This window comes from Falco cherrug, chromosome 16, assembly GCF_023634085.1.
Source record: "Falco cherrug isolate bFalChe1 chromosome 16, bFalChe1.pri, whole genome shotgun sequence".
Taxonomy (NCBI): domain Eukaryota; kingdom Metazoa; phylum Chordata; class Aves; order Falconiformes; family Falconidae; genus Falco; species Falco cherrug.
The window spans coordinates 10,273,797-10,287,208 of NC_073712.1; the positions used below are offsets into that span (position 1 = coordinate 10,273,797).

Sequence of the window (13,412 nt, forward strand, 5' to 3'; positions counted from 1 at the left end):
AACAACCCACCGATAGTTGGACATTTCACTGTAAATACCTCTTTCGAGGCACGGGTTAAAGCCCCAGTATTGGTCCGAGATCCAGAAACAGGTAAAATTATGGGACCACATCCTCTTGTTACATGGGGAAAAGGTTATGCTTGTGTCTCCACAGAAAAAGGACCCAGATGGATCCCAGCAAAGAATGTACGACCTTTCCGTGAACCTTTATTGCAGACAACTGATACCGACACCGACCCTACAGAATGAAATAAAAACTGTGTGAAGATTACTGTTTAGATATAGTTATGTAACTACATGAATGATTTCTGCCCTGAGCCTGGTGGAGCATACAGCTGCGGTTTGTGTCCGGGCTCAGAGATGTAAATAGGGGCTTCTCTGTTTTGGTAAAGTGTCTCTCTTTGCATAAAAAAGAGAGGGAATGAAGGGAATGACCCCAGAGGTGTGTTCAAAGAAGGCATGCTATGTTTGATGTTTCGAACTTTTTGATTGAACCAGTTCTTGTTTGGTGTGCCCTTCCATCTATGTATAATGTTAATTTAAAAGAAAGATGATATTGTTTACACTTTGTCGATAATTGTTTTTCTGTAGATGTTAATGTAGTAGGAGGCTATGATAGGAACGTATCGCAGCGGTTCTTATCTTACCCAGAGTAACAGTAGGAAAAGCATTAAAGAGTTAAATCACCTTGTTTGGTAGGCAGTTAAGAATGTGGGTCAAAATTGCTACTGCCTTTGTTGTTGGTTCAGGGACATGGCTGTGAGGATTTTGATGGTATGTGCTGCGTGGATTTTAGGCGCCCCACTGCAGTAACATATTATCAAAATCTGAGAAAATTTCAGCCTTTTTAGCATTCATTCACTCAATTGGCAGTATTGTTTGTTTGCTATTACCTTGGTTGCTGTCATGTTTGCAAGGGCCCTGCAGAACATGGCAAACCTGGTACTAGCTGTTCAAAAAGCAAAAAGGGGAAATTGTAAAATTGTACGGAACAAGGACAGTGGGTTATTTTGACATTGATATCATGTCTTAGTTGGTTTTTTATTTGTTCTATTACTTGTGCCTTGTTTTTGCTCGGTTTCAGGGGTTCTTTTTGTGCAACAGGAAGGGGGAGATGCAGGAGCAGGCTGGAAACTAGGACCATGCGTGGCAATCCGTTAGCTGAGGGGAATGTGCTCAAGCTTGTCTAGACAGCAATTAACATGATGAGGCCTGTTTGCAGAGCACAGGGGAGCGGGAAACGGATGGCGCCAAAGTTGGCGCCAAGGAAAGGCAACACCTTGCTGTTAATTAGCCGCCAATCAGGGATTGCCTAGTATGCAAGGCTTAGCCTCAGGAACCAATTGGTTTAAGACGCGCAGCCTTTGAAAGTGTATATAAAGTTGTGCTCCTGTACAATAAACCGACATTTGCTTGCATCAAGCTGCGTCCTGTCTCCTCATTCGCCGCAGGCATTCTTTATGGCAGTGCTGGGAGCACGGGGGAATGTTTCCTCTGAGCGTGCTCACCCAGTTCCTCGAGGGTACGCACTATGGACAGCAGAGCACTTGCACACTCATAGCGCATTACCCATGCATTTTCAGTCAGGCACGGGATGGGTTACAAGTTGCTTGCTTTAATGCAAACGAGCACACACCCTCAGACAGCACTGCTGAGGTTTTTTACTAGCTCCCCGTGCTCCCCAAGCGGGGCCTTGCCCTCTCTCGGGGGGCTATCTGAGTCAGAGGTCACGATCTCCCCCCACAACAATTACCTTTGTCCAAATTCCAACCAACATTCTGCGGATTGCAGCACTCTTATCAGCTTGTCTCCTCCTGCGACCACAACGTCCTCACCCAGAGGCTCTTTCTGCATCACTGAAGAGAACGCAGATCTTTTCCCCATCCATTCTTTGTTCCCCATCCTTCCCAAGGCTGACTCCCTGGATGAGAGGTCCCTTAATTCGTCACTTCTAACAGCTTTAGAGAGTCAGCTTGGCCTAACCTTTGTGTGCAGGTGTGTTTAACGTAGAGCTACACAGCAAATCAGAGCGTGGTAACTGGGGAGCTCAGACATCTTGTCCCTTTGCCGAGCCAGCAGCCTTCCCTTAACAGAATCCCTGGACATAAACGTATACACAGTGGAATCTATACAGTGACATCAAAAGTCCCACCAGACACCACATCCGTCCCTAAAATCCTTCCCCCCAAACAACCCTGAAAGACTTCCCTTGACCCCCTCCTCCACCCCAGGCTGTTCCTGAAATCATGCCCCACCTCCACCTCCCCGCCCTGGCCCTAAAACATTTCCCCCAGACCCTGGTCCAGCCCTAAAGTCCCTCCCCCAACCTCGGTCCAGCCCTAAAGTCCTTCCCCCAACCCCCCGGTCCTTCCCTAAAGGCCTCCATCAAACCCCCTGTCCGTCCCTAAAACCCTTCCCCCAGACTCCCCACTCTGTTCTCTAAATAACACACACCCCCTCACCCTACCCCACCCCCGATTTATCAATACACACCCCCCCACCTGCCTCCACCTCCCCCACCCCCCATACACCCACTTCCACAAACACACATCCTTGCCCCACCCCCCACCACCACACACCCCGGTCCATCCCTAAAATCCTTCATCAATTCCCACCCGTCCGTCCCTAAACCCCTTCCCCCATCCCCTCCCCTGCTCCCGTCCCTCTGTCCCTGGCATGGCCCAACTGCCCAGCACCGCCAGACCACTCTGGCCCAAACACCATAAGGCAATGGTTCCCACCTGACAATAGCCAGTCGAGGAACATTTTTTTTTTTCCTAAATAGAGTTTTACTTGTACGCTGCCGACTACGCTGAATTCTGTTTTGCTGGCTGACTGGATACACAGCAAAGCTGAACTCCACATCAAATATAATCAAATCTATCAAGTATATCAAATAATGGAATATATCAAATGCAGTTTCTTATATTGCAATAAAAGAAAATAGCATGCAATATGATAAAAGGAACCAGTGGCAGTTACTGTGAGCAATATGATAAAAGAGCAATAGGAGCGAAGCACCAAATTGTCACTGCAAAGCCTTAACGTGACTAAGGAAAAGGAGACATCACCAATTCCAACCCCAACATCACACAAGACCACCCTTTATCTGGGAGCGCCCTTGCAGCCGGCACCAGCAGTCTCTCGGGACCTGGGAACTTCCCCTGGAGAAGGTGCCAGAAAGGAATCCTCTTGCTGCTTCTCAATCTGCCCTGGCAGACATATGACGCACATCATAAAAGTTCTGCTCCCTGCTTTCTGTGGTGAAAAGTTGGCACAGCACATTTACACCCATACAGAACCAAAAAACATGGCTTGGGAAAGCGCAGCACTGTTCCCCTGGAGAGGGTTCCAGGAAGGAATTTTCTTGCTGCTTCTCACCCTGCCCTGGCAGCCATGTCAGGCACAGCACAAAAGTTCTGCTCCCTGCTCTCTGGGGTGAGAAAATTGACACAGCACATTTGCAATAATACACAGATTTGGACACCCGGTCATTCTATTCATAATAGATCTAGGGGGATCTAGGTGGAATAGACCTTTCCATTTTCTTTCTTCAACGATTTCCTGACTTGATGGCCTCCTTCCCTCCTTCAGGTGCCCACCTTTTCTTTTCTAGTTAGTCAGACTAGATGCCTTTCTCAACACAAACAGAGCATTGCCATTTATTTATTTATTGATTGATTGATTGATTAAGACCTTGTGCTGTTTCACAGGTGCAGCAGCTGTTTCTTGGCTTTCTCCACACCCTGGGCTGGGCCCCTGATGCTCACGGTGTCACTGCCAGAGCCCTTGGTGGGGAAGTGGATGTGGACTCCACCACACTCCTTGACGATGGAGCGGACGAAGCGGCCTTTGGCACCAATGAGGGAACTGTGCAGTTTGGAAGGAATAGAGACCTCCACCTCTGTGCTGTTGGCCTAAGGGAGGACAGTACCAGCCTCTTGAGTCAAGCTGCAGAAATGTGTTTGCACCCACTCTGCTTACCCTCTGACTCCCACCTTGCTAGGAGCTTTATACAGCTGGAAGAAATGCCTGAGCAGAGGGCTTGGAGACTGGCTACTCCTGACAGGAGCAGTCACAGACTTTGGTTTACGAGTCACGAACAAACCGACACGTTTGTCTCCACCCTGCCCTCATCCATTACAACCACGTCTGTATCTGTGTCTTCTAGCAACATTGTCAAGTCCCTCAACCGCAAAAGGCCAGTCGCTTCACTTACCAGCTCCTTCTGGATGGCAAGAATCCTGTGGCGAGCAGCCTCACAGTTTGCCCTCTTGCCTGTGATAACAATTGTCTCCGAGCTGCTGTTCTTTGCTGGGAGATCAATTTTGGTGTTGCTTTCTTTACGGATCTGCCACAAAGAAAAAAAAAATCATCTCAGAAGTGTCCCATGTCAGAAGAAAAGCCCTTGCAGGCTATATTGGACATCACCAATGAGCAGGAGAGAGCATCCAGTGGGCTTTTGCTGCAGGCAGCGATCATCACGAGCACTTGAGTTAGGAGCAATATCTCACCTTCTTGATGTTGGCACCTCCTTTCCCTATGATGTTCTTGTGGAACTGTTTGCAGATGGGGACAGAAATAGAAAAGCTGTTTTCAACCTAAGGGAGAAAGGAAGGGAGAACTGAAGATTACACTGTCATGGCAAGTGAGGCCCGACTTCAGGAACTCTGATAAACGAGCTTTTGAAAATAGGCTTAGACCCAAGGAAGTTCTCTATACGAGGGACTTGTAAGAATAAACAAAGGCAAGGACGTTCCCCTATAGCCTTCACATAACAGGTACTACCCCCTGCCTCCATTCAGCCAAAACAGTGTCGACAGCTCCCTCCTCTTGAGGTGTTTTAGCTCTACCCAAGCCAGTAGAGCTCTGCTTTGCCCCAGGGTTATCCAGGCACGTAGGAGGGAACAAGCACTTCTGCTATTAAGCAGAGCACAAGCATTCCTCTGCTTTGAGAAGAGAGCATTGTGCTCATGAAACATTGAAAAGACTTACTTACATGCCTCTCCAGCTATAACAAAGAGAATCCTTCCTTCTCTGCACCAAAAAAATGAATGCTGACTTTTCAAGAATGCTATGGATGAGTTTCATAACCAAGGGGTGTCATCCACCTGCCACACAATTTGTCTTCTGCAACCTCGATTAAGCATGTCAAGACATCCTATGGATGTGATAAACACCTCATCACCTCTGCTCTGTTGCCCCTTCTTCCCCCAGTTTCTTACTGGAACTAGTAACTCCAGCTCACCAGTTCCTTGACCATGGCTTCAATCTGTTCCTGAGCCACATGCACATCTTCCGTAGGTCCTTCCAAAGTGATGTTATCCTCTCCTCCAGTGAATTTGATGTGAACCTTGAGGTGAAAGACAATGAATCTCTTAAGAATTTGCCAAGATCCAAGCCAGGCCAATGCTCTTGGTCAGGCCTACACCATCGATCCCTGCCACTAAGAGATGTGCTCCTTCCCAAAAAGCCCAAACAAAATCCCCACAATTTTACGAGTCAGTAACTTAATGATTTCGGCCATATGGCAGTGCCTAGAGCCCAAGGCTCTGGTGCTGTCCCAGTTTCTGCAAGGGCTTTGGAGAAGTTTACTCATCTAGCCTTTATCTAGATACCGTCTAACTCACCAGGGAGAAGCCTTGCTGCACTCGCCATTTCCAGGTATCCTACTACATCAGTTCTCAAAACAGCACCACATAAAGCTTCCTTGGAAGGGCTCAACCCATGACAATAACATAGGATGAGCAGTGTTTGCAGCAGTAAAAGAGAGGGTTCCCTTGAACAGCAAAGATCTGTGTCATTTCCCCCTGGGTTTACCCACGCTAGAAGACACCTCTCTCTTCCGTGACGAGTGATCTGGACTAAACCTTTTTCTACGCCGGGGGTGCTAAGCTAACCAGCTCATCCATACCTTTGGCATCTGCTGAGTTATTTTGGCCAGGTTCTGTCCTTTCTTTCCGATAATGAAACGATGAAGCCAAGAGGGGGCAGAGACCAAGGAGACGGTAAAACTGTTGGCCTGAGAGACAGAAAAACAGAGAAGCTGTTTGATGGACAAACTGGGAGAGGCCTTCACAACAATTCAGTTCCAATTCCCATGCTGCACCTCCGGTATTGACTTCTAAGCTGCACCTCTAATGGCCCAAGAGAGAGCACCCCCGCTACACCTGTCAGTGCTCACAAATGTATCTTCATGGGACCTTCAAAGGAGGCCTAGCCCATCTTGTCAGTACCTTTGCATAGACTTCAGTCAATGCTTGCCCAAGTTTCTCAGGCTCGCCTCGCAGTATCAGCGTCTCCGAGCTACTGTCAGTGGGTGGGATTTCGACAGAGACTCCAGTCTTCTCCAAGATCTCCTGCAGGGAATTCCCCTTGGGGCCGATGACATACTTGTGCTGGGACTTCTTCACCTCCACGGCAAGAGTAGTAGTCTTCTTTTTCTGTAGGGGCAGAGACACTGAGGCATCAATCACAAGGGGGCGGGGAAGGACAAGAGCGACAGGAAGAGGCACAAGATGCAGTCAGACTCTGCACCCAGCAAAGAGCAAAGCCAAGCTGAGCACAGTGGCTCGGCAGCACCCTAGCACCCCTTGGACCCCTGCCTACAGAAAGCCTTGTGCTCAAAAATTCACAGGGCAAGTACAAAACTAGCATGCTGGGTCAAGCTCCCTGGGACACGGCATGCAAGAGACCACACACACACACACAGGCATGTCGTTGTCGTCGTCCCCGTCCCCCCGTTGGACAACAGGGTTCAACTCCCAGCCGTCTCCCAGGCAGTGCTGTGATGCAACACTGTGCAGGCTATAAGCCGATTGTTGAAATCCAGACCGGTACAAATACAGACCTAACCACGAGGAGAAACAGCCCAGCAACCCACAACAAGGATATTCACAGCAGCGTTGGCTGTGGGAAATAAACTGGAGTGACATTCACTCTTCAGCAACTTCTGCTTATGTAGCAACTTTGATACTGTCAGCTGGCCACCACTGTAGACTTCACACTTCTTTCCTTCCTTAGTAGCCCCAGTGTGAACAAGAGCCAGGGGAGCTCTTGGTGGCCTGCTAATTCCCACGATACAGAAAAGCCAGAAATCTGTCACCTCCCGGATAGTATCAGCCCAGCTCCCACTCTGCCGAGTGAGGAAACGGTAGGATTCGGGGTCATGTACTGCAAGGGCTGCTGAGCCAGATGCAACCGAGGGATGCACAAAAGTAGAACAAGAAGGGAAGAGTGCCTAGGAGCGGGTGCCAGGGGAAGGTGGGAAGCTTTATGGACCATCCGTACCTTCTCCTCATAGATCTTCTTAACGCGAGCCACAGCCTGAGCTAGTTGCTCCTTTTCTCCGGTGAAGACTATCTCGGTCTTGTTGACACTGGGTGGAGGAATGTTGATGCGCGTCCCTGTGTCCTGCATGAGCTCCCTCACCAGCTTGTTGTAAGGGCCAGCAATGAAAGGGTGGTACACTTTCTCCACTTCCAGCCGCTCCACGGCACGCTTATCCTGGAAGAGCCCACAACAGACCTTGGTGGGAACTGCCCTCTATATTACAGTCTCTGCCAGGCACAGCTAAGCTCCCAGGGGTGTCCTGCCTGACACTCTGGCCCAAGCAACCTTCTCAATTTGCGGGCTTGTAGATCTCCACCTCTTTCAATCTACAAATACGGTTGCTGCTGCTGCTCCTTGTTTACGATATTCACCCCTGTGATCTCCTGCCTTATCCCAGCTGGCACCTAAGACGCTTCACTTCAACTATCAAATGCTTGTTTGGGCTTCAGAGATGGACAAAACGCAGCACAAGAAGTTTCAGGACCTGGCAGCGGTGCTCATACAGCCGGCGAGTGGCACAGTATACGTCTCCGTTCAGGCTAACGTTAGCCACTGACTGTAGCCACGGTGGCTGCAAACTCCGACTATACTGTGGGGAAGCAAAAAGGCTGACCAGCTAATGCCATGAGAGAGATCACAGTACTGAGGTACCTGCTCAGCGGAGATAAGCAGGATCTCGTGCCGGGCCTTCTCAATCCCTTCTTTAATGCCGCTGATCTTGATCTGGTTGCTGGGGTCATCTGGGCGGGGGATCTGCATTTTGGTTGCAGTTTTGAGCTTCAGGTCCTGCAGCTTCTCACCCTTCTTTCCAATGACAAAACGGTGGTGCTCCTTGGGGATGGCAACTGTCGCTGAAGCCTGCAGCAGAAGAACCAAGCATCTGTGAAAAGCCTTGCCTGCACTGGCAGATCCACAGGAACAGAGCCAGGGAAAGCAAGGTGGACGCTGCTCAGCGTACTGCTCCTCAGAGCAAACACAACGCCTTCCCAGCACATTCTGTCTGAGGGCTGACACTGTACCGGTTGATCTACAGTGCCTCCATGCCATGGTAGCGGCCTGGGTGAATGACCTGAATCCCCGCAGCAGCACAGTCCTAAGTGCACTTGTATCAGCTTAACATGCTTCTATATGCAAAGGGAAGAGTATGTTTTGGGAAAGGCAGTATCAGCGGAAATACTGTAACCAACAGCACATCTTGATTTTCTTTGACAAGGTGTGAACCGCACAGGGGGGCTTATCTGGGATGGCTCTGCACTCTGATAACAGCTGTAAAATCCAGGGTTACAGATCTCTCTTCCAATAGGCCGTACCCTCTTCAGAAGCAGCTTAATGTGCATTGGGAAAAAAAGACTAGCTACCTGACCGAGAGCAACTGCCCTTATCCTACCAAAGAAAAAGTTACCATTGTTACTGAAGAGCGGCGGGGAGGCGACTGGGCGACCGCCCCCCGCAGCCCTGTCCCCTCGGGGGTGGCCCCGGCCCTCCCACCAACCCGCGGGGCAGCCGCCACAGACGGGGGGAGCGCAATGTGACCCAGGGCTTTGGTTTGCACCCTGGGTGCTGCCGGAGCACTCCCCGTTGCCGGCGCAGTGCGGGGCGGCCACTGCGTGGGGGAGCGGCTGGGGAGGCCGGCAGGCTGGGCGGGTGCAGGAGGCCGGTGGGCTGAGCCCCTCCGCGCAGCCCCCGCACCCCCACTCGCTGCGGAGGGTTGCCCTGGCGGCACGTGGGCCACACCACGCCAATGGGAAAGGCCGAGACCACAGAGTGCAGTCGGGTGCTCGCTGGACATCCCGCTTGCGGAGCCCGTCTCTCTGCTGCCGCTGTCTTGTTGGAGGCAGCGCAACCCGCCCGGCCGCAGAGACGGGCCCGCACCCTCCTCCCGCTATAGCTGAGGCTATACCCCCAACCCCCACCGCCCGCCCCGCGCGGCCAGTGCCACCGCGTGCCCCGGGACCGGCCTTACCTCTAGTAGGCCTGCAGCTAAGCCTATGCTGGGCACGAGGCCGAGGGGCCTGCCGCCATCGTGGTCAAGAAGAGAGATGTGTGTGACCTCCCAACATACGGGTGGTCCCTCCCCTGTGTGCCCTTTGTCAGCCGGTTGCTAGGGGAAGAGCCCGACTCGTTCCCATAGCAACCGACCAAAGGGCACATGGGGGCGGGGCCACACCTGTGTTGGCAGGTCACGCACTTCTCTCCTCTTCACCAAGATGGTGCCCCGGGACCGGCTTTACCTCTCGTAGGCCTGCAGCGAAGCCTGTGCTGGGCACGAGGCCGAGGGGCCCGCCTCTTCCCGCCAGCTGTGCGCGTGGGAGCGGCGGTCGGGGTCGCTGGCTGCGCGAGGCGCGGGGCAAAGGTGAGGAGACGCGGCGGGAGGGGGGCGGCCAGCGGCGCTGCCCTCCCTCGGCGGGGCTCGGGGGTCTGCCTGCGTGGCCCCCGTCTGGAGGGGCGGTGCAGGACAGCCCCTTCCCCGGCTCTCCGGGAACTCTCCGGGAAGCCCCTCTGGGGTGCTGAGCAGGTGCTGGTGAGGAGGAAGCAGCCGAGGGGAGCTGCGGGGTGGGGCACACACACACCCCCCACCACCACCCCCATACCCACAAACACCCCCGCCCACCCCGGTCCATCCCTAAAATCCTTCATCAGTTCCCACCCGTCCGTCCCTAAACCCCTTCCCCTGCCCCCTCCCCTGCTCCCGTCCCTCTGTCCCTGGCATGGCCCAACTGCCCAGCACCACCAGACCACTCTGGCCCAAACACCATAAGGCAATGGTTCCCACCTGACAATAGCAAGTCGAGGAACATTTTTTTTTCCTAAATAAAGACATTTTTGCTTCATATGCTGCCCACTATGCCAAATTATGTCTTGCTGACTGACTGGATACCCAGCAAAGATGAACTCCACATCAAATCGATCAAACATATCAATCATTGAAACATATCCAAGGCAGTTTCTTGTATTATAATACAGGAAAATAGCATGCAATATGATAAAAGGAAACAGCAGTAGCTATTGTGAGCGATATGACAAAAGAGCAATAGGAGCGAAGCACCAAATTGTCACTGCAAAGCCTTAACGTGACTAAGGAAAGGAGACATCACCAATTCCAACCCCAACATCACACAGGACCACCCTTTATCTGGGAGCGCCCTTGCAGCCGGCACCAACTGACTCCTGGGAACTGGGAACTTCCCCTGGAGAAGGTGCCAGAAAGGAATCCTCTTGCTGCATCTCAACCTGCCCTGGCAGACATATGACGCACATCATAAAAGTTCTGCTCCCTGCTTTCTGTGGTGAAAAATTGACCAAAACCTTTTGCGCTCATGCAGAGCCAAAAAGATACATTTTAGGAAAGCGCAGCATGGCTCCCCTGGAGAAGGTGGCAGGAAGGAATTCTCTTGCTGCTTCTCACCCTGCCCTGGCACCCATGTGAGGAACAGCACAGCACAAAAATTCTGCTCCCTGATATCTGTGGTGAGCAAAATTGACCCTTTAGAGTTGCAATCATTAAGAGCCCCAAAAAATCATCTTGGGAAAGTGCAGCACAGCTCCCCTGGAGAAGGTGCCAGGAAGGAATTCTCTTGCTGCTTCTCAACCTGCCCTGGCAGACGTGTGAGGCACAGCACAAAAGTTCTGCTCCCTGATTTCTGTGGTGAGCAAAATTGACACGGCACATTTGCAAGAATACACAGACCCAAGAAGTCACCTTGGAAAAGTAAAAGCGCAACACTGCTCCCCTGGAGAAGGTGCAAGGAAGGAGTTCTCTTGCTGTTTCTCACCCTCCCCTTGCAGCCATGTAAGGAACAGCACAAAAGTGCTGCTCCCTGCTTTCTGCTCTGAGAAAAAGAAAATTGACCTCTCATACCTGGAATCATTCACATTCCAAAAGAAGCCACCTTGGGAACATGCAGCGCTGCTCCCCTGGAGAAGGTGCCAGGAAGGAATTCTCCTGCTGCTTTTCACCCTGCCCTGGTAGCCCTGTCAGGCACAGAGCATAAATTCTGCTCCCTGATTTCTGTGGTGAGCAAAATTGGCCTCTTTTCATTGGCAATCATGCACAGCCCAAAGAAACTCACCTTGACAAAGTGCAGCAGTGCTCCCTGGAGAAGGTGCCAGGAAGGAATCCTCTTGCTGTTTCTCTCCCTGCCCTTGCAACCATGTGGGGAGAAGCACAAAAGTTCTTCTCCCTGCTTTCTGTGGTGAGAAAATTGACTCGAACCTTTTGCACTCATGCAGAACCAGAGCTCACCCGGTGAAAGTGCAGCACTGCTCCCCTGGAGAAGGTGACAGGGAGGAATTCTCTTGCTGCTTCTCACCATGCCCTGGCAGCCATGTGAGGCACAGCACAAAAATTCTGCTCCCTGCTTTCTGTGGTGAATGAAATTGACCGGTTTAGTTGTACTCATGCAGAGACAAGACTTTTCTTACTCGAAAGCAAAACCAGAAAGCCACACAGGCTTGGGTATCCTCTTGTTCTTCTGCGTGGCTGGTGACTTCCCATGGCTCTTCCGCAAGGCAGGAGAAACAACCATGAATTTGGAAGCCCGCATAAATTCAAGTACACTTAGTCCTCTGACAGTCACTACTTGTGGGCCAGCAGTCCTCTCACCCCTCCACAGATCTGCCTCAGTCCTCTAGCAGTCATCCTCCATGGAGGGACCACAAGTCCTCCATACCTACCTACCAACTCACCAGAAATGAGTCAGACCACATCAGAAGTAACACTGCCTGACCTGCAGGAGATACAGAAACCATCGTTACTGGTTGACAAGACAGAAAAAACACCACCATCCACCTGCACAGCAGAAAAACAACCAGAAGAAACATTGTATACAAACCAAAGGCCGCCATCCAAACCCTGCAAAGGCCAAAAAGATGAAAAAAGGCACTCTCCACATAAAAAAACCAAACCAAAACCACACAAAGAACACATAATAAGATCACACTACCATAACCCCAGGAACTCAGAGCCAACAAACCCAGATTCTGTCCATAACAATAACACGCTTTAACGCTTCACTCGCTTAACCTCTGGCATACCACAACCTTGTCGCCCCCAAACCCCAACACGCTGTAGCCCTAAGGCAACACAAAATGGAACACAAAGTCCCTGAAGATCTCCGCCAGGGCCTTCAAATGGTCCCTGACCTCAGGCATCGCAACCTTGAAGTGGGAGCCATGTGGAGGCACCAGAACATCACCGGCACCCATCTTCACACCCTGAAACAGTGCCTGGGATAAATGCTCCTGGGCAGAAAGACTGAGGCACTCGGAGGCTTTGAACCAGCTGGCCACAGTCACAGGGCTTGAGCTCATCATTTCTGTGTCAGAGCCACCAGGCAGGTGGCCCCATCCTCCCTGAGAGACTGCTCAGGGCACCTGTACCCAGCTCCAGGGGGCTGGACACACAGCCTCGGATCCATGGGGGGAGGGGTGCTTTAATCCTGGGAGCAGGATTTGTAACAGTGCCCCTGAGGAGGAAAGCCTCCTCAGGCCTGGAAGCCTGAGAGACATCCCTGCGCTGCTCCACACGTCACCAAAAGCAGGGGCTGAGGAAGGCTGCTTTGGGGCCCGTCGAGGGAACCAGCTCCCCTGGGCTGCTCTGCGGCCACCGGCTGCCGTTGCTGTCGCGCGGGTCTCAGTGCTGCTCTGCAGTCGGCCGTCACCTCCCTGCGCGACACTCTCCAGCGCAGCACACGTCTGCACTGGCTCTCCCTGGAGACAAAGATCACAAGTGAGGGATGGGCTTGGCTTTGCCCCCAGTCCCAGGCTGCCACCAGAGAGACCTGCCACCCCCGCCCCAGCTGTGCGATGTGGGCACACGTACAGCTGCAGACGTGGGTCAGGGCAGCTGTGGGCAGGGGGCAAGCCCCGTGGTGGTGCCCCCGGCGCTGGCAGCAGGCAGAGCTGGGGGAGCGAGGGGCAGCCCAGGGCAGCCGGCAGCTGGCGGCGGGGCCCGGCAGGGTGCAGCACCCTCAGCAATGCCCGGCTCCTTGCGCCTCGGCCCCAGGGCTGCAGCGCAGGGCTGGCCCCAGCCGGGGCTGGGCTGGGAACAGCCAGGCAGGGCCCCTGGCAGCCCCGGCACG

At 52.4% G+C, this 13,412-nt stretch overlaps 1 protein-coding gene across 1 annotated transcript; it reads right to left on the reverse strand.

Moving 5' to 3' along the window:
• Positions 1–3,674: 3,674 nt before the first annotated feature.
• Positions 3,675–10,257, reverse strand: LOC129737511 (vigilin-like). Its single transcript, XM_055728330.1, has 9 exons — positions 10,204–10,257; positions 7,984–8,190; positions 7,291–7,506; positions 6,237–6,443; positions 5,921–6,022; positions 5,249–5,362; positions 4,515–4,601; positions 4,220–4,351; positions 3,675–3,917 (listed from the first exon to the last, which is right to left on the reverse strand). Exons 1-9 carry the CDS (start codon positions 10,255–10,257, stop codon positions 3,708–3,710), a joined length of 1,329 nt encoding a protein of 442 aa, XP_055584305.1. The 3' UTR covers positions 3,675–3,707.
• Positions 10,258–13,412: the final 3,155 nt, after the last annotated feature.